At 42.5% G+C, this 24758-nt stretch overlaps 1 protein-coding gene across 4 annotated transcripts in view; it reads right to left on the bottom strand.

The window, feature by feature from the left end:
• Positions 1 to 4013: 4013 nt before the first annotated feature.
• The window catches only part of robo3 (roundabout, axon guidance receptor, homolog 3 (Drosophila)), a 174849-nt gene continuing 154104 nt past the window's right edge, over positions 4014 to 24758 (bottom strand). For 3 of the 4 annotated variants that reach the window (XM_008428408.2, XM_008428411.2, XM_008428412.2), the window contains 17 exons: positions 20844 to 20925; positions 18621 to 18789; positions 16799 to 17087; positions 16490 to 16706; positions 16039 to 16163; positions 15698 to 15881; positions 14665 to 14898; positions 14094 to 14133; positions 13817 to 13956; positions 13457 to 13741; positions 12548 to 12692; positions 11880 to 12074; positions 9640 to 9833; positions 9417 to 9524; positions 8675 to 8842; positions 7483 to 7625; positions 4014 to 4479 (listed from right to left, as the gene is read on the bottom strand). In XM_008428408.2, the coding sequence (XP_008426630.1) occupies positions 4468 to 4479; positions 7483 to 7625; positions 8675 to 8842; positions 9417 to 9524; positions 9640 to 9833; positions 11880 to 12074; positions 12548 to 12692; positions 13457 to 13741; positions 13817 to 13956; positions 14094 to 14133; positions 14665 to 14898; positions 15698 to 15881; positions 16039 to 16163; positions 16490 to 16706; positions 16799 to 17087; positions 18621 to 18789; positions 20844 to 20925 (2730 nt within the window). In that variant the 3' untranslated portion in view covers positions 4014 to 4467. The remainder of the gene's footprint in view (positions 4480 to 7482; positions 7626 to 8674; positions 8843 to 9416; positions 9525 to 9639; positions 9834 to 11879; positions 12075 to 12547; positions 12693 to 13456; positions 13742 to 13816; positions 13957 to 14093; positions 14134 to 14664; positions 14899 to 15697; positions 15882 to 16038; positions 16164 to 16489; positions 16707 to 16798; positions 17088 to 18620; positions 18790 to 20843; positions 20926 to 24758) is intronic. The other variant, XM_008428409.2, reaches the window with a different exon arrangement.

The raw sequence follows: 24758 nt of genomic DNA, 5'->3' as shown, positions 1-24758 counted from the left end.
ATACATAATGTATTTTCTGGTGTGGAGGAGTGGAGGTATGCAATAAGATCCTGTTAAAAATCATAGTAATCATTTTTAGAATGATTAGCAGGTAAGGTTAAAGATATTGTACTTATGTCTGTGGTTGTGATGTGACAAAATATGGAAAAGTTCAAGAAGAGTGAATACTTTTGCGAGTCACGTACGGAGAAAAAATACACAGAAATTAATATTTAACCAAGTTGTTTGGAGTGTGTTGACATGACAACTATCAGTCATACGCATCACAGGTCTGGTCTTTAAACAGGGACATTAAGAAGAAAACTAAGGGAGGAATGAAGAGAGGACCGGATAAAAGAAAACCATAAGAAATCCCAGTTACAGCATGCAAGAAATGCAACTTTATATTTTAAATACAAACATAAACTTGAGGGGTTTCACTTTGGGCAGAATTTTAACTGAAAATACATTAAAATTGTTCAGATCAAAGCATGTACTTGGTTAGAATGAAATGGTCAACATTCAGATCTAAATCCAACTGAGAATCTGTGGAAAACAATTTTAATATATTTTCGCAGAATCTGCCCATCCAATGTGACTGAGCTCAACTAATTTGGGCAGGAATGTAAGTCTGTAGAAGCTGGTAGAGAGGCAGCTCAGAAAAAGGTGATTCAATGAAGCACCAACTCAGGTGGGCTGAATACAAATGCATGCCACACTTTTCAGATATTTATTTTCACAATTATGTGCTAATATATATTGGTTTATCACATAAAATCACAATAACATTCTTGTAATACATTGTTAAAGTTCTTAATTTTGTAAAATTACAGCAATTACAGCTCTGGTAATTATTATACACACCGGCTGCTGTATTCACTCAGAGAGACTGACAAAGCAAATGCGCGCCGCACTTTTCAGACATTTCTCCCTCATCGGCTCAGCTTCAGCCTGACGGTGACACCGTGAAGGAGTTTTACAAGACGCTGCCTGTTGATCACTCGATCACAGAGCTCTAACCGAACGACCAGACCAGTGGTAGCTGAGTGTGTGCGCTAAGCTATTGAGTGTGAGCATGCTGAGGCGCAGCGAGCATCACAGAGCTCCCTGCGGGGGAACACCATGCCTCGTTGGAGGTGAAGGGAGTACGCGGTGCCCTCTCAGAGCAGAACGTTCCACCAATTTCATGCTCCTCAGTGTGTGCAGCTCTCATCCGCATGCAATGCAGCGTAGAGTCAGATTGAGGCAGTGCGTGTGTGTATGCGTGTGTGTGTGTGTGTGTGTAATGAGCAAGCAGAACTTCAGGAGTAACACAGTTGTGTTGTCTTTTTTAGACTCGTCCCGTAGATCTCGCCGCTGCTGGAAGCTGCAAAGCACTTGGTTTGTAAACGGAGTTGATGAAGCAGCTTTAAGCTGCTGCTTAGCAGTGAGCAGCAGAACAGGCAGCAGCGTTCGGCCTTCCTCCCTCACTGATCGGGTCGGTCTACTTTCTGTAGTTCAGCTGGACTGAGATGGGCTAAAGAGGCGGTATTATGTAAAACTGACTTTTTGGAGTCTTGAGAGAGACCCAAGCAATTTCAAGGAGTTAAATTACAAGGTCGCATTTATTTTATATTCAGCATTTTTATAAAAGGCTACATATTTTTACTTGATTGTGCTGTAAAATCCCACTATATGCCAGGAAAAGTATATGACACTGCCCTTTTAAGAGAATGCTGCTGTCTGGGATTGCTTGATTGTTTGGGATGCAGAGTTTCGGCTCTCCTCTCTTTCTGTTTGCTGGTGGGACTACAGCAGAAGCTATTCAATTCAGTTTATTTACGTAGCGTCAATTGTCAACAAATATTGCCTCGAGGCGCTTTACAAAGCAAGGTGTGTGTTTGACAGGTGAGGGCCTATAAACTCTACGGTTCTGTCTTCAAATCAGAGCCGTTCCAGAAGCATGCAAATACTAAGGTTTTCTACCTTTGTGTGTAAAATAAATAAATTGATCAACTGTGTCAAAATTTTTAAGTCTTTTAGGTCAATTGACCTAATTTTTATTAATGGTTTGAACGTAAATCTAGAAAGTGGGAGATTGGTTTGAGTTACTGCAGCAGCAATAACTAGCTAACTTTTCAAAACTGCTAGCCCACACCAGTCACCCTCCTCCACCCTCCTGCTCTCTCACCTGAAGAAGTGAAGCTCTTTGCCCGTTAATAATCCAGTCACAGTCCAGCCATCTGCTCCGGCGTTGTGGTCCACCAATTTACCTGAAGGACGAGACCGATGTTTTGAGTCTGGTTGCTAGCTAAAGGAAACAAGACTTTCCACCAAGCTCAACTTCGATTCGACAAACTGAATCCTGAATGGAGCCCAATTTCAGCGGTCAGATGGCTGGAAGGTTTTAAACCTACAGACTCAAATTGTGAGTTCGACTGGGTTCGACAAAGAGACGCAATGAAGTTAGGAAATTAGTTGGAACATTAATCTCAGAGGACTAAATTACCACAAACAAGATTGACAATCTGGTAGCACTGAGGGGTCCAGCTGGTCATTTTAACTGTGACTTGATGGGAAAGTCGAGTGAGCAGCATCCCTGCTGTTGTGGAGAATAAGCAGCGCAGGAAGTGAGGGGCAGAAAAGAAAAAGAAAAAAAAAATCCCAAGACCATGAACAATAGCTGTTTATTTATAAAATATCTTCGGTTTCCTACCTGACTGCCACCGCTGACTCAGATATTTTAGTCCTCTACAACACAGTTGCCAGGACATCTAGAGGAAGTCCACAGAATTAAAAGGATCAGAAAACGTGAACATTACGGGCATGGCCATGATTTCTCACCAACATAAATGTTTTATCTTTCTTTTTACATTTTTTTTATTCACACCAAACTGCCTGGATTGTTTTGGTTGAGGACTTGGTGTTCATTTCGATCCCGCTGTGTTTTGGGGCAGAAGTGAGAGGAAGCCCACTCCCATAGATAAGAAGCAAGCGAGGATGCTTCATTGTTAGCACATGTGGTAGCTTACGCTGTGTCTGCTAGATTACAATGGTTTTCAAGACCTTCGTCAGCAATGAAACATCTTAAACATGAATTTTTCTGACTGTAGTATTTGCTCAACATTTGGTGGCAGACTGAATGGTTTCGTTCATTTCCAAAGTCTGTACAGGCAGACTGCAAACGTTATTGATCACAACTCCTCTGCCTGGTCTCTGATTGGCCTGGAGGAAATTCAACCAGAGAAATTGAGCTCAATGGGAGAAATCCTAGATGGGGAACTGATGGGAAATGAGAATTGAGCAGAACTGGGTAGGAAAGCAATCAGACAACTGGATGGAGGATGCATCTGAGAGAATAGCATTCCTTGTGCCGTCTATCCATGGTTGCTGCCAAATATCAGTCCTTCTTTGATGATGTTCTTAGACAGAGGTGACCCCGTTTGGTTCTCCAGATGTCTTCTCTTCACAGTGCAGACGTCCTCACACCCACCCAGCGGTGTGTCCTCAGTAGGAGACAGTCGTGGGACTTGCTGGACCTCCTAAGTCTTTTTCGTCGCTGCTGAACGTCTCTTCTTGATGATATTGTGGTTTTAGCTGAACTCTTTCCCAGACTCATGGTACGTACAGCTAAAAAGAAGAACGTGGGCTCAAATCTTGATCAGCAAATGTATTTTTATTGTACATTTACAAAACAACAAGAGTACAAAAAGTCAGCCCACAGACATTTTTTTTTTGTTTCAGAAGGAGAATACGAAAATTTCTTTTCAGAACTGCAGCAAACGGTCTCTCGGATGTAAAAAGGGGGGAAGGGTTGAGTTGGGGGAGGTCGCACAAGAGGGGGTACAATCAAACTTTCATAAAGCCTGTCAGTCAGCCAGCGCAGTGCTGCAGAAAAACCAAAGGAATCATAGAGAAGTATGACATTCGTAACGGACACCTAGGATGCAGGGATCCCGGCAGGGAGGCGCTCGGGGCAACAGGCGTCCCTCCGGGTTGTTTTTGGCTTTTCCAACTTCTCTCCTCAACCAGCAAACACACTTTGTGCTTCTTTATTTTCTGTTGTTTTGCCATGACAACAAGAGTGCAACAGTAGTTAATGCTTTTCCCTAAAAGTTTACATATTGACAAAAAAAAAAAAAACGTTGGCACATTCAAGAAGACGTTTTCCATAATAACAGACTTTTTTTTTAATTCTTCGACTTTTTTTGTTTGTTTTTGTTTTGTTTGATCATCATAAATACAATATACGTCTCTCTCCCTGTATCCAGAGCTCACAAAAGAACATTACAGACAGGTATTTACAAAATAAGGAAAACGGAGTGAACTCAAACTCATAAATAATTATAGTAATACCAAAAGTCCGTTTTTACTTATTTCACAGCAACAAGTGTAGCTTGATGAGAACTGGTAGCGTCTCCTCGTCTTTAGTCCCGGTGTGTCGGTGGTGAAAAGATGGGGAGGGCTGATGGAGGCATCGCAGGTTTCCTGACAGCTTCACTGAGCTCCTTATCTCATTTCCTAGAAGCAATAAAAAAAAAAGTTTATTATTATTATTATTATTATTATTATTATTATCATTTTTACGGGCAATGTGAAGCTTCAACACTTCATCTTAATTAGCTGGAAAATACCTAAAAAGTAACTTGGTCTGAAGGCTTGACAACATCTGATGGCATTATTATCAAAAACAATAAAACTTTATGTCTTAGCATCGTTTTGATTCATGCTGCTGTTCAGTTGGCTACAAGAAGGTTTTGATTTTGGAATTATTTTCAGTCCACTTGTCACTTTCACTGTAATGTTTTTCTCTATAAAGAATCGAGAAGCAAAAATTGATGATGTTCTCTGCAAAAAGTAATTGAAATCTACTCCTATTTTTTTTTTTTTTACTATTTTTTTAATCAGGCTGCGTTGACAGTGAAATGACTTTTAAAATGTTTGAATTAAAACTTTAAAAAAGACTTAAAAAAAGAAAGAGTATGTTTAAAAAATACAAATAAAGCTAATCTAAATTTTAAAAGCAGATTTACTGAAGTGTAAAATGTAATATTTAACAGTCACAACTTTGACTGGACTTTCTGTTACTTATAAAGGAGGCTCACAACCTGAAAACCCTGAGGCTTTATTTGGATTACAGACTCATTCAATTCAGCCCATGAAGTGTTGAATTATCACTAAATTGCACATAATCCAGTATATAAATCCATTTCTTTTAGAATGCATTAGCATTGACAGGGTTTTTAGCCAGCGTAGTTCTCTCACAGCAGGTGAACCAATCAGACTCGGACTCTGAAAGGCGGCAGTCACTGGGTACGCCGCTGAGTGCTCCGCATCGGCACTTAAGAGCCAGGGACCGCCTCATCATTTCTGTTATCTTTCACTTCATGTAAAGATTTGGGGGATCTTTTCAAAAAGGCTCCCTGACATTCAAATGAAGAAAAAATGTTCAATTTTTCAAGTAAATTTCGAGGTCTTAGTGGTTTCTTCCTGTCTATCTTAAAAGGTCATTCATTTTTACTGCATATACATAAAGAATTTATTCTTCTTCGTTTTATTTTTATAAAAGGAAACCTTAAAATTGGATATTCCTTGGTGCATCACAAAATGAACATAAACAGTAATCAGAGGGGCGTCTAATTCTGCCATTTAAATTCAGAATTTAAATGTCAGAATGGATGATTGGTGCCAGATTTCAGACTTGACTCTTTAGAAGAATATTTGTTCCCATGTCTGGATTCAAAACTTATGTATTCATTTGGAACTTTGTGCTACGAGAAAGAGATGTGAGAAAAAATGTGTGAGAGGCAACAACCTGGAGACCTAGCAGACCGGCACCGTCCCAATCTGAACCCGCCGGACATCTAAATGCTGACAAGGTCTCCTACAAACTTCCTTTTCTTTGTTAACAAGCAGCTACATTTTCTGTTAGAGAAATCTAAAACAATATAGTTTGTTGAGCTAGTTTGTTGTGTTACATGTCACACAAAAAGGTCTGTCTCAGAAAAATCTAAAATTCCTATTTTAAAAACTTTGAAACAGCCTGTCGTGATTAATTTTGTTGTGTTAAAGTTAGCGTTTATTCATCTCTTAAGATAAAAGCTGGTGTTGGCTAATTTTAGCCAGCACGCTAATGTTAGTATATTTCCTAAAGTAATCTGTGAAAAATTCTAAAAGCGATTTATTTTGAAATCAAGGGTTTCCATCGCTGTATTCTGGGGTACACTTTAGTGGAAAATACGTGTTTTTCGAATTTATAAGATTGTCTGACTGTTTCCATGAATTTTCTTCGCAACATGTGTTTTGAAATAATTATCGGCATTTATGATGTTAAAAAATGTGGAAGAAATGGAAGTTCTTCATCTGAAAATCAGGAACTGGTGAAAATACCACATTATTTCTTTAAACATTTTAATGGAAAATGTTCCATCTACCCCTGGTATACTGGTCCTAGACTGACCTTAAGGGTCAAAGGGCATAAGAAAGCAGAGACCCTCCTTACGAGGAAGAAGGAGCCTAACCCAGGCTTCCTGCACAAACATCCCAAACTTTACAGTGGGGCAGGAACATGCTTTCATGTCCATGGGAGGGTGTAAAAAGCCCAAAGAGGGTCATCCAGGAGCCTCTGGGGGGTCCGGTGGGGGTGGTCCCTGCTGCTCTGTAGAGGGGCAGAAGAGGTTACAGGGTAGCTCTGCATGTGTGGTCATGGTTGCCACTTTTACAGGTCAGATTAATCTGTTCAGCTGACCTCTGACAGACTAAACTGTCAGGGGTCAGGTTTTTCCTCCCACACAAAACCGTACTGACACCTCAGGTCACAGCTATACAAAGAACAAATAAAGTACAATGATGCAGCGAGGAGTAGGGACTGCTAGAAAAATAAAACTATGGATATGTTGTAAGATAAAAGTAATTTTAGACCATTTTTATATTTAAAGTGGCAAAAAATAAAATAAAATAAAGAAAAAATAGTAAATGTTCATTTTTTAATTTGCAATTCTGTTTTTCTTTTTTGTTCCTATTCTTGACTGAAGACGTAGTAATTGAATTTCAGAGATGATTCAGCCTTGTAATATTGTGGATTAAGCTGCAGTCAGACCAGCTTTCACCGTCTACCTACTGTCATGTCAGACATTGTAAGTGTTGTCTGTGCAGCTCAGAGTCCCTGCGGAGCTTTCCATTCCACCGGCGCAGTTTCCTCCGCCATAAAAGACACCGTCTCGTCACCAGAGAGCCTGCGGGGGGTGCATTTGAAGGAGCGCTCCCACGGAGAAGTATGCCCTCTGAAGAGCACTCCAAACGGAGTGGTGGGCGTGTACACTTAATCGTTTCCTACTGTAAAGCTTAGTGAGTAGAAAGTAATGCTAGATCTGCGAACCCGAGAGCATCCCGGTGTGTGTGTGTGTACGAGCGTAACGCTGAACTATGGCGGGAGTAGTTTTTATTTCTCAATGTGTTTACTTTTGTGTTGTTTACAAGTCGAGCAGAGGTCTGATGTAGCTCAAAGACCAAACTGTTTTCTACCTCGTTGTGTTTCCTGGCTGAGCTGAGCCCCCGAGAGCCGGTGGAGCCTCTGGAAGAGGAGCTCCCCGTGGTCGAGCAGTTACCGGACACCTGACTCCTGGAGAGGTAGCTGCTCTTACTGCTGTACATCACCACTTCCTCATCTGACGGGGCAAAAACAAAGAGAAGACACAGAAACAGAATGAAGGCTGCTAGTGGAAGATGCTTATTTAAAAAAAAAGCAGAAAAGGTCATTTATTCTGATGTCGTTTCGGCAGTGGTGAGCACAGTTCCGCTAAAGTGCTAATAGCAGAGCTAATTTTTCATGTAGCTCCTTTTGCTAACATTTTGGCATGCTTAGCTTCCTCAGAGTTCATTTTTCCGGAAACATTTTTGGGTGTTTTGTAAGTTTTCGGATGAATAAAGCTTGACATGTGTTAAAGTTTTGGTTATTGGCTCTTATGAATTCGCCTAGTTTGATATTTATATTCATGCACTTAAAACGGTTTATGCAGCAGTTGTTTCCTTCCTTTGCGTTCTTCACCTGTGACGTGAAAGGCATGTTCAAAAGAACGCAACCACACAACAATAAATTTCCTCTTGCTGAAAGGAACTTATTATGTTGGAACACATTTCGTGTCATTGACACATTTGGAGTATCAATATGGTTGAAATTAGTGCTTTAGCGCTTCAACGTCCGCTAAATACTTTATATTTGTAGCTCTTTAGAGCTAGCATAGCGAATGTTTATGATTAGAGTTTAATAATTAGTACAGCTAACATTTTAGCTAGCGATGCCCACCGCTGTGTTTTAGTAACACATTTTAAGCATAGCGATATCTGACTAGCTACCACCTTACCAGTTAGCTCATTCTAGCCAATGACTGAACACCTACATATTTCAGATAATCAATGCTAATGCTGCAGGGGCAATTTATGGATCACTGAACATGTTTTTTTTTTCATTATTATTTACAGCCAACATCTTGCAATATAGCTGCCAAAGAGTCATTCAGAAAGAATGACACAACAAAGTTGGTCTCACTTTCCTCCCATGTGGAGGAGAAACACTGCAGTGCAGCAGCAGAGCAACACACAGCGCTATCTGATATGGGCCATGTTTACCAACTGGAACCACTGGAGACCGGTTCTGTCTGGAAGTGGGTCCCTCTAACCGTACATGACGTGACGAGTCGCAAACGCGTCTTCTTACCGTCTACATGTTTTTGTCCCGAGCCTTTCCACTGGTGGCTGTTGCTGCTGTACTCGCTCCTCTCCAGGGAGGACAGGGCGCTGTTTGCCAAGCTGCTGGTCTCCACACACCCCTGGGGGCCCTGAAGCCTGTCCTCCTCTGGGGGGGGCTCCGGAGGTGGGGGAAGGTCTGAACAACACAAATGAGGAATATAAAATAAGGAATAAAAAAAAAAAAAAAAAAAAAAAAAAAAAAAAAAACAAAACACTTAAGCCGTAATAAATAATTTCCTTCTAGTTTACAAAGGCCGGTTGGCCTATTTATAGTTTCTGTTATGTAACAGCTGTATTTGCTTTCAAAAGAATCCTTGGCTGCAGTTCATTTAATTGCCTCACATTTAGAGAGCGAGAACATGTCAGAGCGCTTACGGCTCGGTTCTCATTTAGAAAATGAGTGAATTTAAAAGAGCAAAAACATTCTGCTTGTTAAAACAAAGAGTTCTGATTGTGACTCACAGGGAGCCAGCCGCATGTTTAGTGTTCGGAATATGGCCGCTCCGTCCTCTGCAGTTTCTCTCATCATCATCATCATCATCAGAAATGTTTGCGTATTACACATAGATCAACAAATAGATTCTACACGTGTGAAATCTATAAGTGGGAGCGACCCGGCCTCTCACCCTGTGGTTTTCAGTAATACAGCATTTCCTTCGCAAACACTTTCTGAGTGTGAGAACATGTGAATAGAGAGCAGCGTTTTTCACCTCCTTGAATATCTCTTCTGTACGCTGAGGTCTTGGATGCCTTTTTCTTCACTCTGGACTTTTGGTTAGGAGGAGTGCAGGTTTCTGCTGGGGAGGAGCGGCTGTGCACTGTGGCAGAAAGACGACGTTCAGACAGAAACAGAACGACACAAACAGACGCTGCTGAATGTCTGCGCGTCTACAGCTATGGGCCTGCAGCGCGTGAACACGGCGGCGGCTTTACCAGGCGTAGTTGCGCCGTCTTCATTCACTGTCGGCGCCTGGCCGTGAAGGCAGCAGTGGGCGGGACTTTGGAACTGCAGCGTGCCAGCCTCTGTTGAGCCGAGAAGCTGTTGGCCGCAGAGGCTGGGGTTGGACTGGGTGAGTGGCGGGCTCGGTGCCTGGGGAACTGGAACTGGACCGCAGGGTAACCTTCTGCTAGGGGAGGGAAGGGCAACGTGTCACCGACTGAGGCTGAGCTGTTAGGAAGCGGGGTTTGCAATAAAAGAATAAAAGAATGTGTATAGTTTAAAATCTGTAGATTTATTGTCTGGTTTCTCCCATAATGACTGTAAACCTTCCCTACATATGCGTAGCATTAATACTGTCACAATACTGGTTTCAGAAATGTAAAAATGTATCTTAAGAGTGTCACTTCCCTGCTTGGAAAAACAGAATAGACACTTGACATGCTATTGGCTGGCACTTAGCATATGAGCTGAGCAATATTCACTGTCCTTGGCACTGATTAGCTGTTCCCCCAGTGCAAAGATAAGGAAGACTGTGGACGTTAGCTTTTGTGTCAACACTAAAGTAGTTGTCACTGCTTATCAATGCATATTAAGGTTTATTTGATGTTAAAACTACTGAGATTCTCAAGGTCTCAAGATTTCAGCTCCTAGAAGAAATGTCACAAATTAGGCATATGAGCTTTCTTGTATTGATTACATTGAAATATTGATTATTTTGACAACGCTGATGTTGACAAATACTGTATACTTCAAACTTGAAATAACTTCTCTGCCTTTACACCGTCTACGATTAAATATTTGTCTTTCTTAAAGTACACTTAATCAATTTTTTGTTTACAATTTCTCATACTGCTCCAATTTTCCCCTCCTCTAAGACTTACAGAACAGCTTTCTGCTTCTGTTCTTTCTTTACTTTGTTTATATTTTACTTCAAAAACCTGAGAACACCAAAGCTGAAGACTCAACATTTGTTTCTATTTTCCCAACAATAAATCCACTTCTTTATCAGCGCTTCCACTGTTTTGTTATGAATTTGGCAACTTTCCCCCGGAACAGAATAGTCAACACTAAGTTAAATCCCCCGGTATAAACTGAGCTAGATTTTGTTCAGAAAAGTCTCGCTGAAATCCAAGCAGACACAAGCAAACAACATAATCTTATAGTGCATCTAATGACAGCGTGTCTGTGAGAAATAAAACTGTCATTTCTTTTAGTTTGTCAAAAGTTGTCCCGATTCGAGGCAGAGAAAGCATCAAACATGTATTTACCTTCACTTAACCTGCTCAATTTACCTAAAACTTGCATGGATGCCAAAGAAAGGATACATCAGTTATAAGTACTAATATATTGTTGAAAGTAGTTTCTGTAACCCCCTAAAATACGTAAAAATTTTCCTTTTCTGTCCTCTTGGCACCAGGTCGATTTGTGGCAGAAAGTCATGGTTTAAATTTTGAGGTGAGGAAAACTGTGACAAACTTTAGGCAAAAAAAAAAAAAAAAAAATCCAACTGCTGCTGCAGCTGAGGAGCATGTTTGCTCTGGCTTATAATCATTGATATTTGCTTTGTGAATCCGACGTTGAGATGAGTTTCAGCTCAGTGATGCACATAATGCATTGGTGCAAACTGACCTAACATCAAGTTAGTGTACAGCTCAACATTGTGGAGCATCTAGTGTGCAGTTTTGATTATCTATTAATGTTGAGTTTTAACATTAAAGTGATCAAAAGTATCCAAACTTTAAGACAATAATGATCAGCATAACAGGAAAAAAAACCCTAAATTTTGTTTACTCAGGAACTTTGAGACGAGTGGGTATCTAAACACAATGAATGTGTTGCTATGATGCGTTGGTGTACTTCATTAAATGGGAGATATTGTGTATCTTCCAGGCACATGGTGACATTTTGTATCACAGTCAAGTGACCTCATTACCTTCAGTTGTTGTGAAACTACTGGAGTTACCAAAAACATCTGGGGACTGCAGCTCCAAGGTGGAGTTTAAGGTAAATACTGCATGGGTTAGTGCTTAGGCACCTCTGAATGGTTGCCATGGGAGATTCAAGTATCCTTCAAACATGCATGAGTCGAAGCAACACTCCAGTTTATGTTTTTGATGGTGGAATAGCCTTATGATTTGATTTGAAGGTAAAAAAAAAAAAGAATTGAGCTATGTGTTCCCATTTAAAAACACATTATGACTTTTCTCCGAAACATTAAGTCTGGTTCGCGTACCGTGCCAGCTGCTGGTCAGCGGGGGCTCTGGCTTCCTCGTGGGGTGAAGGAGTCAGGGTAGCGGTGGACTGGTGGCTGTAGGAGGTGGCTGGCGAGGACGTGACGTTCCTCTGAGGGGGAGCGGGGCCGTCCTCGCAGCCTTCCATCAGGTACGTCCTCTCAGGAAGGGGCGGACACCACTCCTCCTCGTCCGACCTGCGGGTAAAACAAACGCTTTCGTACAGCGTGCTGCAGCTCCGGCCGGCTCTTTGTGTTGTTGGAATACATTGATACAGAGCTGCTTGTTTGCTCTTTGGTTCCTTCAAATTCAGCAAGCCATGAGGCTACTTAAAGATTAATGATGTTCTTTCAGGCTCGACTCGAGGTAGCCATTGGCAAAACTGCAGGGGGCTAAGCTTCGTCTAGGGTGGCACTGCTGCTCAGCCAGTGATAAGAAAGATGCTTTGCTTTGAGGTTAAAGAGAGCCAGTGCTAAGGAGGAAAAGCAGCTAAATGACTTAGGCAATTGGCTGAGGCTGAGATAATCGGGTTGTTAAAGCCAGAGGCAAACAAAACCAATGCTGGGTTCAATACTCCGTGTGCCTGGCAGAGCCGAGGCTGAATCTGAGCGATGGTCCAGCTGGGTAATTGGTAACCTGTTTGTCTGAGAAAATCAGAAGTCTGCCTCACCCCACGTCCATGTCGTCGTGCTGGAGCTGGCCGTCTTGCTCACACTGGTCCAGCTCTCCAACTGGTGGAGGCGGGGGCAAGGCCTCCATCCACGTCAGAGACGGGGTCTTCACCGCCTTCCCCATCGCCTTCTGCTTGGGCTTACCTTCGCATCAAACGTAGGAAAGAAAACCGTTTTAAAACAAAAGCTCTGAGAAAATGAGTCAGCCCACCATGGGCAGATATTCCTATAGCAACAAAACTCCAGGATGTAAATGTGTGGGCAGCAACAGGTAGTTATTTTAGTTCACTTCAGGGCTGCGACTAATGATTACCTTAGTAATTGATTATTCAAACGCTTATTCTGGGTAAATTAAAATTTGCCACCTTCTGCAGATTTTTCATTTCACGGCTAAAGACTTTTTAAAATAAAATATTAGATATACAAATAAACAAGTAGTTCAATTCCTTTTTTTTGATAAGAAAATAAACATTTTATTGCTGAAAATGCAGTAAAATGAATAGAATATAAATGCATATACATATTTTATATATTTTTTTGTATGTATATTTTATAGCTTTGGCTTAAATGCTGCTCTGGGGTTGTTCTTTCAGCAAACGGCATTTTTTGACTCTGTATACGCCAGTTAAATTACAGATTCCTCATTTAGTTAATTATTTCAATAATCGATTCATCACAAATATATTTACACGTATTCAGTGTAATATGTATTTACAACATGTAACATATTAAAAACGTATTGGGAAAGTGATATGTCAGAACATACAACAACATATTTCCAGTAATACATTGGTAATTATAGTTCCCTTTCGCAGCGGAAATGCATTTTATTTGGGTTTTTTCCTTTACATTTATACTTCCTCCATAACACCAAGATGAAATCAAACGTAAGCCTTCTCTCGTCTTACCAGCACAGCGATCCGGCTGTGCGTACTGAGCAGGCTGGGACGGGCCGGGCTGGGTGATCCAGTGCCTTTCCTCCTGCTGCTCCCCGCTAAACGCTGCCCCCTGTGGCTGACTGGAGAAGGGCTTGATGGAGGTGGTGGCGTAGGGGGTGGTGGAGACGTTCTGGCCGTAGGAGAAGCTGTGCAGGTCCTCACTGGTGGCGTCGATGGTGCTGTAGATGGGACCCTCCGTTGAGCCGCCCATGCTGTACTTCTCCGTCTGATTCAGATAGTTGGAGATCCCGGCTTCTGCAATGAGGGCGGAGTTTGTTCTCAGCAAAGGTCGGCTGCCTTCCTGTAAGCGCTGGACGACGGCTCGCCTACCGTTGTAGTATCTCTCAGCCGGGTCGTGGTTGGCCGTGCAGCAGTTGACGGCCTCTTTGCTGCTGTGCACCAGGTTGGTGGTGGGCCAGGAGTCTGCCAGCCACGGGTAGTTGCCCATGTTGCCCCCCAACACGCCAGGCCTGCAGAGACGTTACGGGTTCACTAGCAGAGCAGGGTGATCAGGCTAGCAGAGAGCAAACTATTCTGAAGGAAAGTTTTCAGACATGAGGAGAACTGATCAAATGAGATTCTTTAGAAAGAAACAATTTTGAGTTACCTTCCAGTGAGTCCTGATGCCTCAGCATGAGGGAACCCCACTGCAACAAGACAGAAAGAAAATGGGGTTTAGTGGGAGCGGGGTGACCGATGCACCAGACGCTCTCCTCAGAACACAACATAAAATATTCCACACATTCTCCTCTATGCTGACTAGGGAGGGAGGAAGGAATTACTGAAAAAAATGGAAGAATGACATAAGGAAGGAAAGAATGAAGGACTGAATGATACTGCTTCTATAGCATAGAAATAAAATCTAGAAATAGAATTACCTGTGGAAATAAAATCTAGAAATAGAAGTATTATTGATCTATTGTTTTCTTTTACTTTCCATAACCTACCTGTAAAATCCACCCAGGTTATCACAAAGTCCACTGTTTTATTTTGTTGTTTTTTTTACCTCAGTTAAATATCACTCTGACAACTCAAAACTGAATTCCATTTCCTGTGCCTCTGGCAGCAATATGAAATCCTCTTCCACAGGTAATTCCTGTGGCTTCTCTCATAAAGCGCCCGCTCAGACGGCAGACAGACAGGCAGCAGACTCCCACACGTCCCTGGCCGTTCCTAACCTGCCGGTGTGTAGGCGAAGGACGCCGTGTAGTGGCTCAACTCCTTCCTCTTCTTGCGGCGGCAGTAGATCCACAGACTGAAGCCCATGAGGATGACCCAGCAGGCGCCGCCAATGCCCGCGATGAACGCCGGCTGCTTGACCACGTCAGTGATCTGCTCGGCCAGGCTCACGCTGCCCTCTTCGCCGCTCCCACCGCTGCCGCCTGACGCAGTCGGCTCTTCAGCTGGCAGCTCTGTGGGAACAAACGCAGATGTGACAATGGCTGAATAACATATTGTATGACCTGGAGCTTTAAATAGCAGGTCAATAAAAGCCTTATGAACCATGCAGGGAGATGTAAACAGACTGAAATTGTTTGACCTTATCTTTCTAGTGATGTACAAAGCAAGCTTTAGGTACATCACTAACATATGATCACATAACCAGCTTAAATCACTCATTCATCTGATTCAAGCACTGTCTGTGACAAAAAAAACAAAAAACAGCAATAGATGTGCTTAAAATGAAATGGTCTCGCAAAAACCTCTTCAGACCAGACGAGAGCTCAGAGTAAACAAACATGGCCGACTGAAAAGAAGGACTGGCAATAGTTTGTTTGGACAGTGTTCAACAGAGACAAACAATACAAAGACGTTTACAACGTCCACCAGACTTTCTGGTCCACAACGGCAGTTGGTATGTATCTTGGATTTCTGGCCAGGTTTTCGTCACTTCACTTTCTGATTGGTTACATGCCTCATCCAACAGGCTGTTGTTTGTCATGAAGATCCAACATGTTGAATATCCCCGAATTTAGATTGGAGTGGTCCCGATTTCCTTCCGAGTGGACCAGATCACTCTGTACACTCTTAAGAGCCATCCCGATAATCATGGAGTCCTTAAGATTGTCAGAAGGGGGAAATTGGGATAAAAATCGGAATAACAGTCTTGCAGTGAGAATTAGGCGCAAGCCGTAAAACACAAAAGTGCTTTCCTTTGCAGTCCTTCCTTCAGCTAACTTTCCTCCTGCAGGAAGTGTTGAAGAAACTCACTGATGAGAACAGACACCGGATGACTGCGAGTGCCGACGCCAGCGCCCGTCACCGCCGCCACCTCCACCTGGTAGAGCACGCCGGGAATGAGGCCCTTCAGCACCGTGGACTGCGTGGTCCCGTCCACCGTCCGGTTGATGTAGTAGCGCGTCTGGTTATCGCCGCCGCTGCCCACACACCAAACCTGTTGGGACACGCTGCTTTTTATACTCATACTGAAACAGCTGCCAACTGATTTTAAAGAAGCCTTTTTTGCTGTTTTTTTTTTCTTTCCCAAAATGGAGTAGATTTTACTGTGGAACTTGTTCAGACTGCTGGACCTGGGTGGAGGACGTGTTTACCCGGTACTCCTGGATGATGCCGTTCTGCATGTCGCTGGGTGGAGGCTCCCAGGTGACGCTGATGCTGGAGCTGTTGCTGAGCTTCCCCGTTGCCACTGTGACTCCTCTGGGCGGCGCACTGGGGACTGTGAGAGGAGGCCGATGTTTTATCATTTAATCAAAAAGAATGGACTACTTGTAAAGTCATGTAGAGAAATGCATCAAGCTAGAAGTTTGTTTAGGCACACATAGGACTCATGCAGGTCGATCCAGAGTCTGCTGAATTTTGCACTGACCAATAAAAAGCCCCGGGCTGCATAAGTCAGTGAATGGAGGAAGAATTTAATGAAAATACGGATCAATATAAACAAACTTAAACTGCAGAATGAGACAACATGGAGATCTGAAAGACCCTTAAAGCCCTGCAGCCTCAAAGAGTCCACTGCGCTCATTGGCGAAAGCAACAGATTACCTTCCTCTCGAGTTCGGATCAGCAGCGTTCGGCTGTCCTTGCCCTGGAACTCGTCAAAGTACGGACGAATCTTTATCTCGTACTCAGTTCCTTTGAGCATGCCGGTGAGGACGGTGCTGCGCTCTGAGGGTGAGTTGATGTCCTGGAGGAGCCAGGTTCCCCCACTGGGGCGGTAGAACAGGCGGTAGCCCTGGACGTATGGAGACTGGCGGTCCACCTACACACCAACCACAGCTGGGTCAGCCAAGGGCTTAACGGAGGAAACAGAGCATGGAAGCGAAGAAGAAGGGAACGGCGTGAGTCACTCACCGTCCAGGACACTCGGATGGAGGTCGTAGCGAGCATGACGGGGTCCTGCAGCTGGACAGCCACCTCTCCCAGCTCTCTCTGCACCTGCCGGTGGTCCACCCCTTGACCCGTGGGACTCACGTCCTGCGTCCTGACCGGCTCAGAGATGGGGCTGGGGTCGCTCAGGCCGTAGGCGTTGACCGCTCGGACGATGAACAGGTAGACGGTGTTGGGAAGAAGGCCTGTGATGGTGTGTGTTTCCATCTTCACCATGTCTGCTACAGTCTGCCATGTGCTGCCTGCTGACTGACTGTGTGGGGATCAAAGGGAAGTTAGAAGTGCTTACTTTACGAAGGAAGCATCGCTTGATTCCCTGGGGCAATAAAATCCATGAATTACAGAGTAACGCCCACTGGCAAATGTAATATACATAAAAACAAAGGGGTTTTTATGTGACAGAGCAAAACAAAGCAGTACCATGTTGTGAAGTGGAAGGAAAATAAAACTGAAAAGTATTATTTTCAGTTCATGATGGAGGGAGTGTGTGAACAGTAGTTCTCAAGTCTTGCCACACATCCTTAATGGAGTTTAGGTCTGAACTTTGACTGGACCATTGTCACTCATCAATTTAGGCTCTCATCTAGGCCCATTTTCAACCCGCTCCTGATTGAGGTTTGTAGCTGTGATGTAGAAGCACAAAATGCGCAGCCCTTCATATTTACGTTCAGGAGTAACGTGTTCTCTTTTACAGTAATAATAATAACTAATAGAAATATTTCAGGGTAGTTACAGGGCCTTTTTGGATTTTTCTTCTCAGATAAACAATACGTGTGACCCAAATTTGACCTGATGCAACTTGCTGTGTCAGTGAGTACTGGACCGTTGCTTGTAGTAAAGTAAGGATGTCGACGGGAAATGAGGGCTTGCTCTGGATTATGTGGCCCTCCCCCAGTGGATTACACACCATGCTTCCTTTCTCCTGTACCCTGTGAATTTATTCCAACTGGGCTTTGAGGTGAAGTCTAACAACTACTGAACATCAAGCAGAAAAATGACTCACGAGACCACGTTACACCTGCAGGAGGCCCTTGCAACTAGATTTTGTAAAACTCACATGAGGTCGGAGCAGAAATAGAGTCTCGACGGGGGAAAAAAAAAAAGAGCATAAAATATAATCTCGAAGATCAAAATTTAAGCAGCTCACCATGCCACCTGAGGGAATAAAATTTTATTGCAAAAAAAACCCCCAAAACACTGCTTCCTTCAATAGGTTTTCTAAAGAATCAGTTTGCATCATTCCCTGCCACGGAGGACATCTGCATCTGATTAATCTCAGCCAGAGTTCCCTCTGCATCGAGTTGGAAGGATTTATTTTCTCTTGAAGCGTCTGCCTGTGTGGTAGTCGCCCCCACCAACCTCCCTGGGTTTAATATAGTTGTAATTTATCCGGGGTGGACAACATCTCAGGTGATCCTGAGTATTCAGCGCTTCAAAAAACACAAATGAACCCTTTGACTGGTGTAACGGGATAAACATGACATCAACATTTTTAATTGAGAAAACTGTGTTTTTGTCTGATTGGCTTAGTCATTGCTTTGTGGCTGAAGATTATTTATCCCATGTGAGAGAGCTAAAGTTTTTAATACAGTCTTTCTTTAAATCAAAGAATCACAGCTGGTATCGAGTTCCTTGGATTGGGTAGAAAAAGATGACTTTCTCTTATTCCTTTAGTATTAGCTGTCGATGTAAAGGAGTTTAAGCATCCGTCAAAACAAAACCCTTTCAATTTCAACAACTGAATTGAACAGGAAATGCACATTTCCCCCCCCAAAAAAAACCTCACCTGAAGGCCTCAATGATGTAGGAGGTGACAGCAGCTCCGCCCTCGTGAGCGTTGGGTTGCCAGGTCAGAGAGACGCTGTTCTTGGACACGTCTGTGACGATGGGCTTGTGGGGCGGGCCCGGCAGCTGGAAGGGCTCGGTGGCCTGAGCAGCCGACGTGTCGGCGCTCTCTGCGCGGCGAAGGAAAAGAGGCGACGTGGTTATGGCGTTCGCCGTCAGAGCAGCCGTCTCCGGGGACATTTACATTGTGCGTGGCTCCAGGAAGAAGAGCTTCCCTGTTACAGCTGTTTGCAATTAGTCTAACATTCAACAGCAATTGCCTAACAAGAAACTTCCGCTTTACCTTAAAAGCGTTACAGAATATTATTATGTCGTTTCTGTCTCTTCCTGTGCCAGTTGTGAAGTTTCCTCAACCAGAAATATTCCATGTCCTAATGGGATACGTAGAAAGCCAGCTGACTGTGTTCTCTGAGCTGAAACCGTAGCCGCTAACCGCCTCACCAGCGCAGCCATTAGCATGTTTCCAGCCTGGTTACAGAATCCTGTCGGCGTTATTCTTCACATTGCTGCACATTTACACACAGACTTGCTGGAAAATGTCCCCAAAGCTGCACGGGTTAATGATTTACTTAGACATTCGCTCAATTGAACTTTTTTTTCTTTAACTAACAGCACACATGCTACGGCTGACCAAATCACTGAACGTGATTAGAACGTAAGTAGTGACGTTTGCCTCTTCATAAGTTTTCATTATGGAGGATTTTTTTTCTTTTAAATTCAGACAATCCAGAGTCAGAGACAGTGGAAGACGCAATAGACTTTATTGTTATTTTTACATATAAAAATCTATTCAATAAATTAGAATATTACTTAACAGCTCATTTATTTTAGGAACGTTACCACTAAGAAAAAAAAACAGAATAACTACACTCAGATGAGTGGTTAATTCTTGTTAATTATGATGATTTTTCCATGTACAGCTAATGAAAACATGGCATTTAAAATGTGATTATTACACTACAGTGTAATATTTATATGCATATATGTATAGTCTGGTAAAAACAGACTCCTGGTTGTACACTTCGTTTGGTCCACAGGATCTGGACCCTCGGTTATTGATTGAAATTTTACCCAGTAATTAAAGTTTGGCCGTGATATATGTAATGGACCAGCCTGACGTTATGAAGCTGACCAGAAATGACCTGCGCTCTAAACAACAATCCTCTTCTGTGCAGAGAGAAGCTGAAGGAGGCAGCTGTTGATATCGAGTATTTGGAGGTGGACAACGCAGGCCGAACCGCTTCGTTCACTTCCTCTGTTGCCGTTACTAAAACGGACCACAATTCTAGAACAGCGCAGAAAATCTACACAATTCACAACTTTTCCTTCTGTTCGCTGATTGGCCTGTTTGAAATGCTAATGGAGGAATAGGATCTCCAAGATCTGTGGAAAAGTTTGCACATCTGTCTGATTCACACAGTCTTTGTAAAGGGAAAATTAGTGCCAAACAGGCGTTTTCAGGCAAATACTTTTCTATGCACTCTAGTGTCATTTAAACAGGACTACGAACAAGTGCTGCTGAAAAGCTGTTGAAGTTAAAAGCAGGGTAAAAGGGTGTAATTCTCAAAGAACCATGCAGTTTGGGCCACCTATTTGGCATCGAATAGTTATTGTTACATGAAATCCACTTGCATTTTCAATGCAAGATAAGGAATAGGAAAAAAAAAAACAACTGCTTGTAGTGTTGCTTGTAAAAATTGAGGTCAGTCATGTCACGGTTCATCTCATGAAACTGTTCTATGAAAAGATTTTGTAGCACGTTGGTAGCAGAAGCTCATAAATAGATCGTAAAGTTTCAAATTGTGACGTTGATGGTTATGTTTCACCACTTTGCTTGGGTTGAATAACTTGTTAACTAGTTGGCAACAAGATGAAATCTTCCAGATGTCCTATATAAAAGAGCCACAATGTAAGAATTTCACACCTATTTGCTCAGTTACTCAGGTAGTGAATTTATTTTTTGGACAGGAAGTGAAGAGCCACAGAAGAAACTTTATCCTGGTTTCATAAAAAAAAAAAAAAGAAGACTCGTTTTGTGTGCATTTTTATTATCATTCCAACTTTTTTTGTTTTGTTGTTACGGTTGTACAATACTCCTGTGTTTGCATACTGCCTGGGGAGAGCTGTCATTTGCATGTAATTAAATCACACAGAGACAATTTACCTTTGACTGTGAGCACGCCACTCCAACTCGTCTCTCCACTGGAGCTGGAAGCCAGGCAGGTGTAAACTCCAGAATCCGTTTCCTGGCAACCACCAAATTGTGCATCATTAGTTTAGTGTGCTTGTGTGTGAGAGAGAGAGAGAGAGTGTGATGGTGTGTTAATGCATCCATTACAAGTGATTGGGACTAAATGTCATATCTCTCAAACCAGAATGTTTGTGCTCAGAATACTGAGCAGCAGGAAGTTGGCTGGGATGAAAAGCCAACACAACAGAGAGCTGATAATAACTTCACCTCTGGATCCCTTTCACAGTTCGGTAAAAAAAAAAAAGGGGAAAAAAAAAGCCTTTTTAATATTGTTTTCCAAAGCCGCCTGGCTGCCATTAATCCCAACACGTTTAATAAGTACACCTGAAATGGGACTTCAAGAGTCATTACCATGTTTCAGAACCGGTTTTATTTGATAGAATTAGTTCAGTTGTGCAGGTGTGAAACACAAAGGTTGGATCCCCTATTTTGAATCAAAAAATAAGCACAAAAAACATGTAGCGATGACAAAACGAGGAAGGATTTGGGCTGATGGAAGGACAGGAACAAAACGAAGAGAGTTTTTAAAAGGTTAGGCTTTAAACACGCAGCGTTGTGTAAAAGGATTCATACAAATTAAACTTTGTTACACGTTATGACCACAAACATGTTTTTATTGGGGTTTATTGTGATAGGCAAACACAAAGAAGTGCATTATACTGAGGTGAGAGGACAAGAATAAATGTTTTACTTTTTTTTGCTCTTTTTTAACATGTCCTGTGTATTTATATATATGAGACTATATAAAAATAACAGGGTTTATTTCAAATGTAATAAACATGGATATGGAACAGAAAGGAGAAAAGAAAAGAGGGGGAAAGGTTTAAAGGGAAAGAATAGTAAGAATAGAGGAGATAAAGAAAAATAAAGAGAAAAAAACAAAACTGAGAAACCATACCAACAAACATATGCATATATAACAATAACAAATACAACATCACTAAATCACCAAAATGCCATTTTTTTTATTTGAAAGAGAGAAGTGGATTTAGTGAGTAGTTGATTTGTAATCTGACCCTTTCACATAAAACCTTAATAAACTACACCTGAAACAAAAATCAAAACAGGTATTGTTACTTTTTAGACAGTAAATGATTAAAGTGAAGACATCTTGCGAGTAAAACTTACAAACTGTTATATCTGTGGAAAAAAAATCTGAAAGCAGCATTAATATACAGATAAATATTGTATCTGTATATTTAGAGAAAGACTTGAAAGTTTTAAAATAAAAATAAATAAATAAACACTACTCCTTATAATCAGTTACTTCTAACCATATTTGAATATTTCCCTACTGGGCATACCTAAATAAACAAACTGTTTCAATTAATTGGTTCAACTTTGGAGATTTTGTCAATTGTAGTTATTTCAACGTTGCCGTAATTGAAATATTCTCAGCGGCCCTATTTGAAGTCAAAGCTGAAGTCAAGCTTGTGGCTTTTATGTTCCTCGTCTGAGTCCTTCACACCAGAGGCGGAGAGCTGCAGGAAGGATCAAAGGACTGAATTTTAATGACCAGGGAGAGGTCTTGAGATTTCTGAGGCTCCAGTCTTTTTCTGCTCAATGGCTACTTAGTATTCTGGACAGGGTAGACGTAATTAAGAGGTGTGTGATTAATGTGCCGGGTCTATTTGTGTGTGGTGTGTGTGTGAATATGTGAATGTTGGCTATTAAATTTTTGGGGGGCCAAGCCAAAAGCTAGACGGGCTGTGAAATTGCTTGCAACGCAGGGAAAGTTTGGGGAAAACTCTTAGTGGGACAGAGAGGTAAGCGATGACCAACAATGTGCAGCACCTCTGACCGGCTTTCTGGAGCTTCACTGTGCTGCTTCAGGGGTCTTGTTCATTTATCCCCCCCATCAACTATTTATCTGCAGCTTGGAGTTTAAAATCCAGCCGAGTAACGGCAAACCGGCGAATGTTCTGAACAAATAACAGAGAGAGGAGGTAACAGAAACCTAAACTGCACACAATCCAATCTGATGTAGCGTTGCTGAAGAGATTTTTGAATGAGTTTCACTTTCATTTGGATGAAAAAGCACTTAAAAGATAAGGTAAACTAAATTTACTGGAGTGTCAACAGGATGTGAGTAAAGAAGCAAGTAATATCCCTGACATTAATAAATTCCCATTCATGTGTTATCATACAGAATATGTCGACCAACTAAGCCGGGACACTAAAGACGTGTCACAACTCTACAACACCACTCATATGCACTGGTAATATGGACTTTCTATAGGGGCTATTCACATTTTGCACAAGTAATTTATTATGTTGTGTGACAATACCACAAAACGCACAGGCTAGTTTCGTGGCATGGCATGCAGACACTTTGTCTGTACTGATGAACAGTCATCCACCTCAGCATGCTAAATGATCGGAGCATTTCCATCTTATCACAGCTCAAACTACTTTCTGACTTAGATTAAAAATTATGAATGTGACTTTAGTGTAAAAACAAAACTTTGAGTAGTCAGTATGACTGCAAGGTGGCTGGAAAGGCACCATGGATAAACAGATAGATAGACAGACAGATGCATAGATAGATGTAACACTATGGTACACTGACATATGGCAAGATTGGAAGAAGCGTTACAGGTCGAATTTAACAAATTGGGCAACAGTGCCTTCTTCCTATGGCACTGTTGTTGCTTTAGGAAGAAAATCCATCCATTTCCTGCTGTCCTGTTCAGAGCTGCAGTGGTTGGGGCCTAACCCAGCGGTAAACAAGAAACAGCTGGAGGTGCACCAGGTCAGGATGTCCATAAACCAGGACTTACAAGATGCACCAACATCTCAGGGGTAATAAACTTACTGTGAATGTTTTTGGGCTGATGGAGGACACTGGAGGACCGAGGGGAAAGCCACACATGCACAAGAAGAACATAAACACTCGACTCAGAAAGCGTCTGGCCTGGATTTTCAAGCAGGATGTTCTATTCGAAAAACAAGCGACGAGCAATTAGTGTATTTTCCACCACATTTCTGACATGGTTCGGTGAGTTAAAGCATGTCCTTGATACTGAGATCTCCCTCCATAACGCTGCAGCTCGTATGGAGGGAGGAGGTGTTTTGAATATGTTATTAAGCAGAGGCTTGTTGGCCCTGCAGATGCTTCCCAGCTGTCCAGAGTGCTTTGTGTTTAAATGGAAAGGCGGCCTCGTCGGGTTTCTGCTATTAGCTGTTACAGTCCCGTTTGTTCATCATTCCACAAAGCAGACCCACAAACACCATCGGCTTTCACTTACGGACTCGCAGGCCATTTTCCTCCCACTGCAAACCTTATACATTATGCAGAATATGTGCCCAGCGCAGCCCATCGTGACTAATGAGTCAGTGATCACAGCCCTCTCCTCTCCTGGATCTGTGGGCCAGCTCATCAGTAACAGTGACAGAGGAATTACTCAGGTCTAAGTGGCTTGTCAGGCTGTCCTGCAGAACGGGGGACAGGTTATTCCCACTCCCCACGCCCCCTCTACATGGCAGGTCCCTCGGTCTTCCTCCTCCAGAGGAGGAGGAGCTGATCTTGAGTTGACCTGGGAGGCAGCTGATGGTGCTCTGTTGCCTGAAATGGGAAAAAGCAGATCCCCAGATGGTAGTGTTTGATCGGTGGTGGGCTGGTGGGGGTAAGCTGCCAAGACACCTGACTGCGAATGAAGGCTGGCAGCCGTGGGAGCTGAATGAAACAGATTGTAGGAAAATGGGAAGAAGCAACAGGAAGACAGAAAGGGAGGGAGGAGAGCTGAACAGAGGTGGCCCACACTTGAAAACTGAGCATGCGAAAATGTTTCTATTTATGATTTTATTCACATTTGGAGGGGTGCGGGG

Source organism: Poecilia reticulata, linkage group LG14, assembly GCF_000633615.1.
Source record: "Poecilia reticulata strain Guanapo linkage group LG14, Guppy_female_1.0+MT, whole genome shotgun sequence".
Classification (NCBI taxonomy): Eukaryota; Metazoa; Chordata; class Actinopteri; order Cyprinodontiformes; family Poeciliidae; genus Poecilia; species Poecilia reticulata.
Note: the sequence above shows the minus strand (reverse complement) of the source record. Positions and strands in the feature narration are given on the sequence as shown.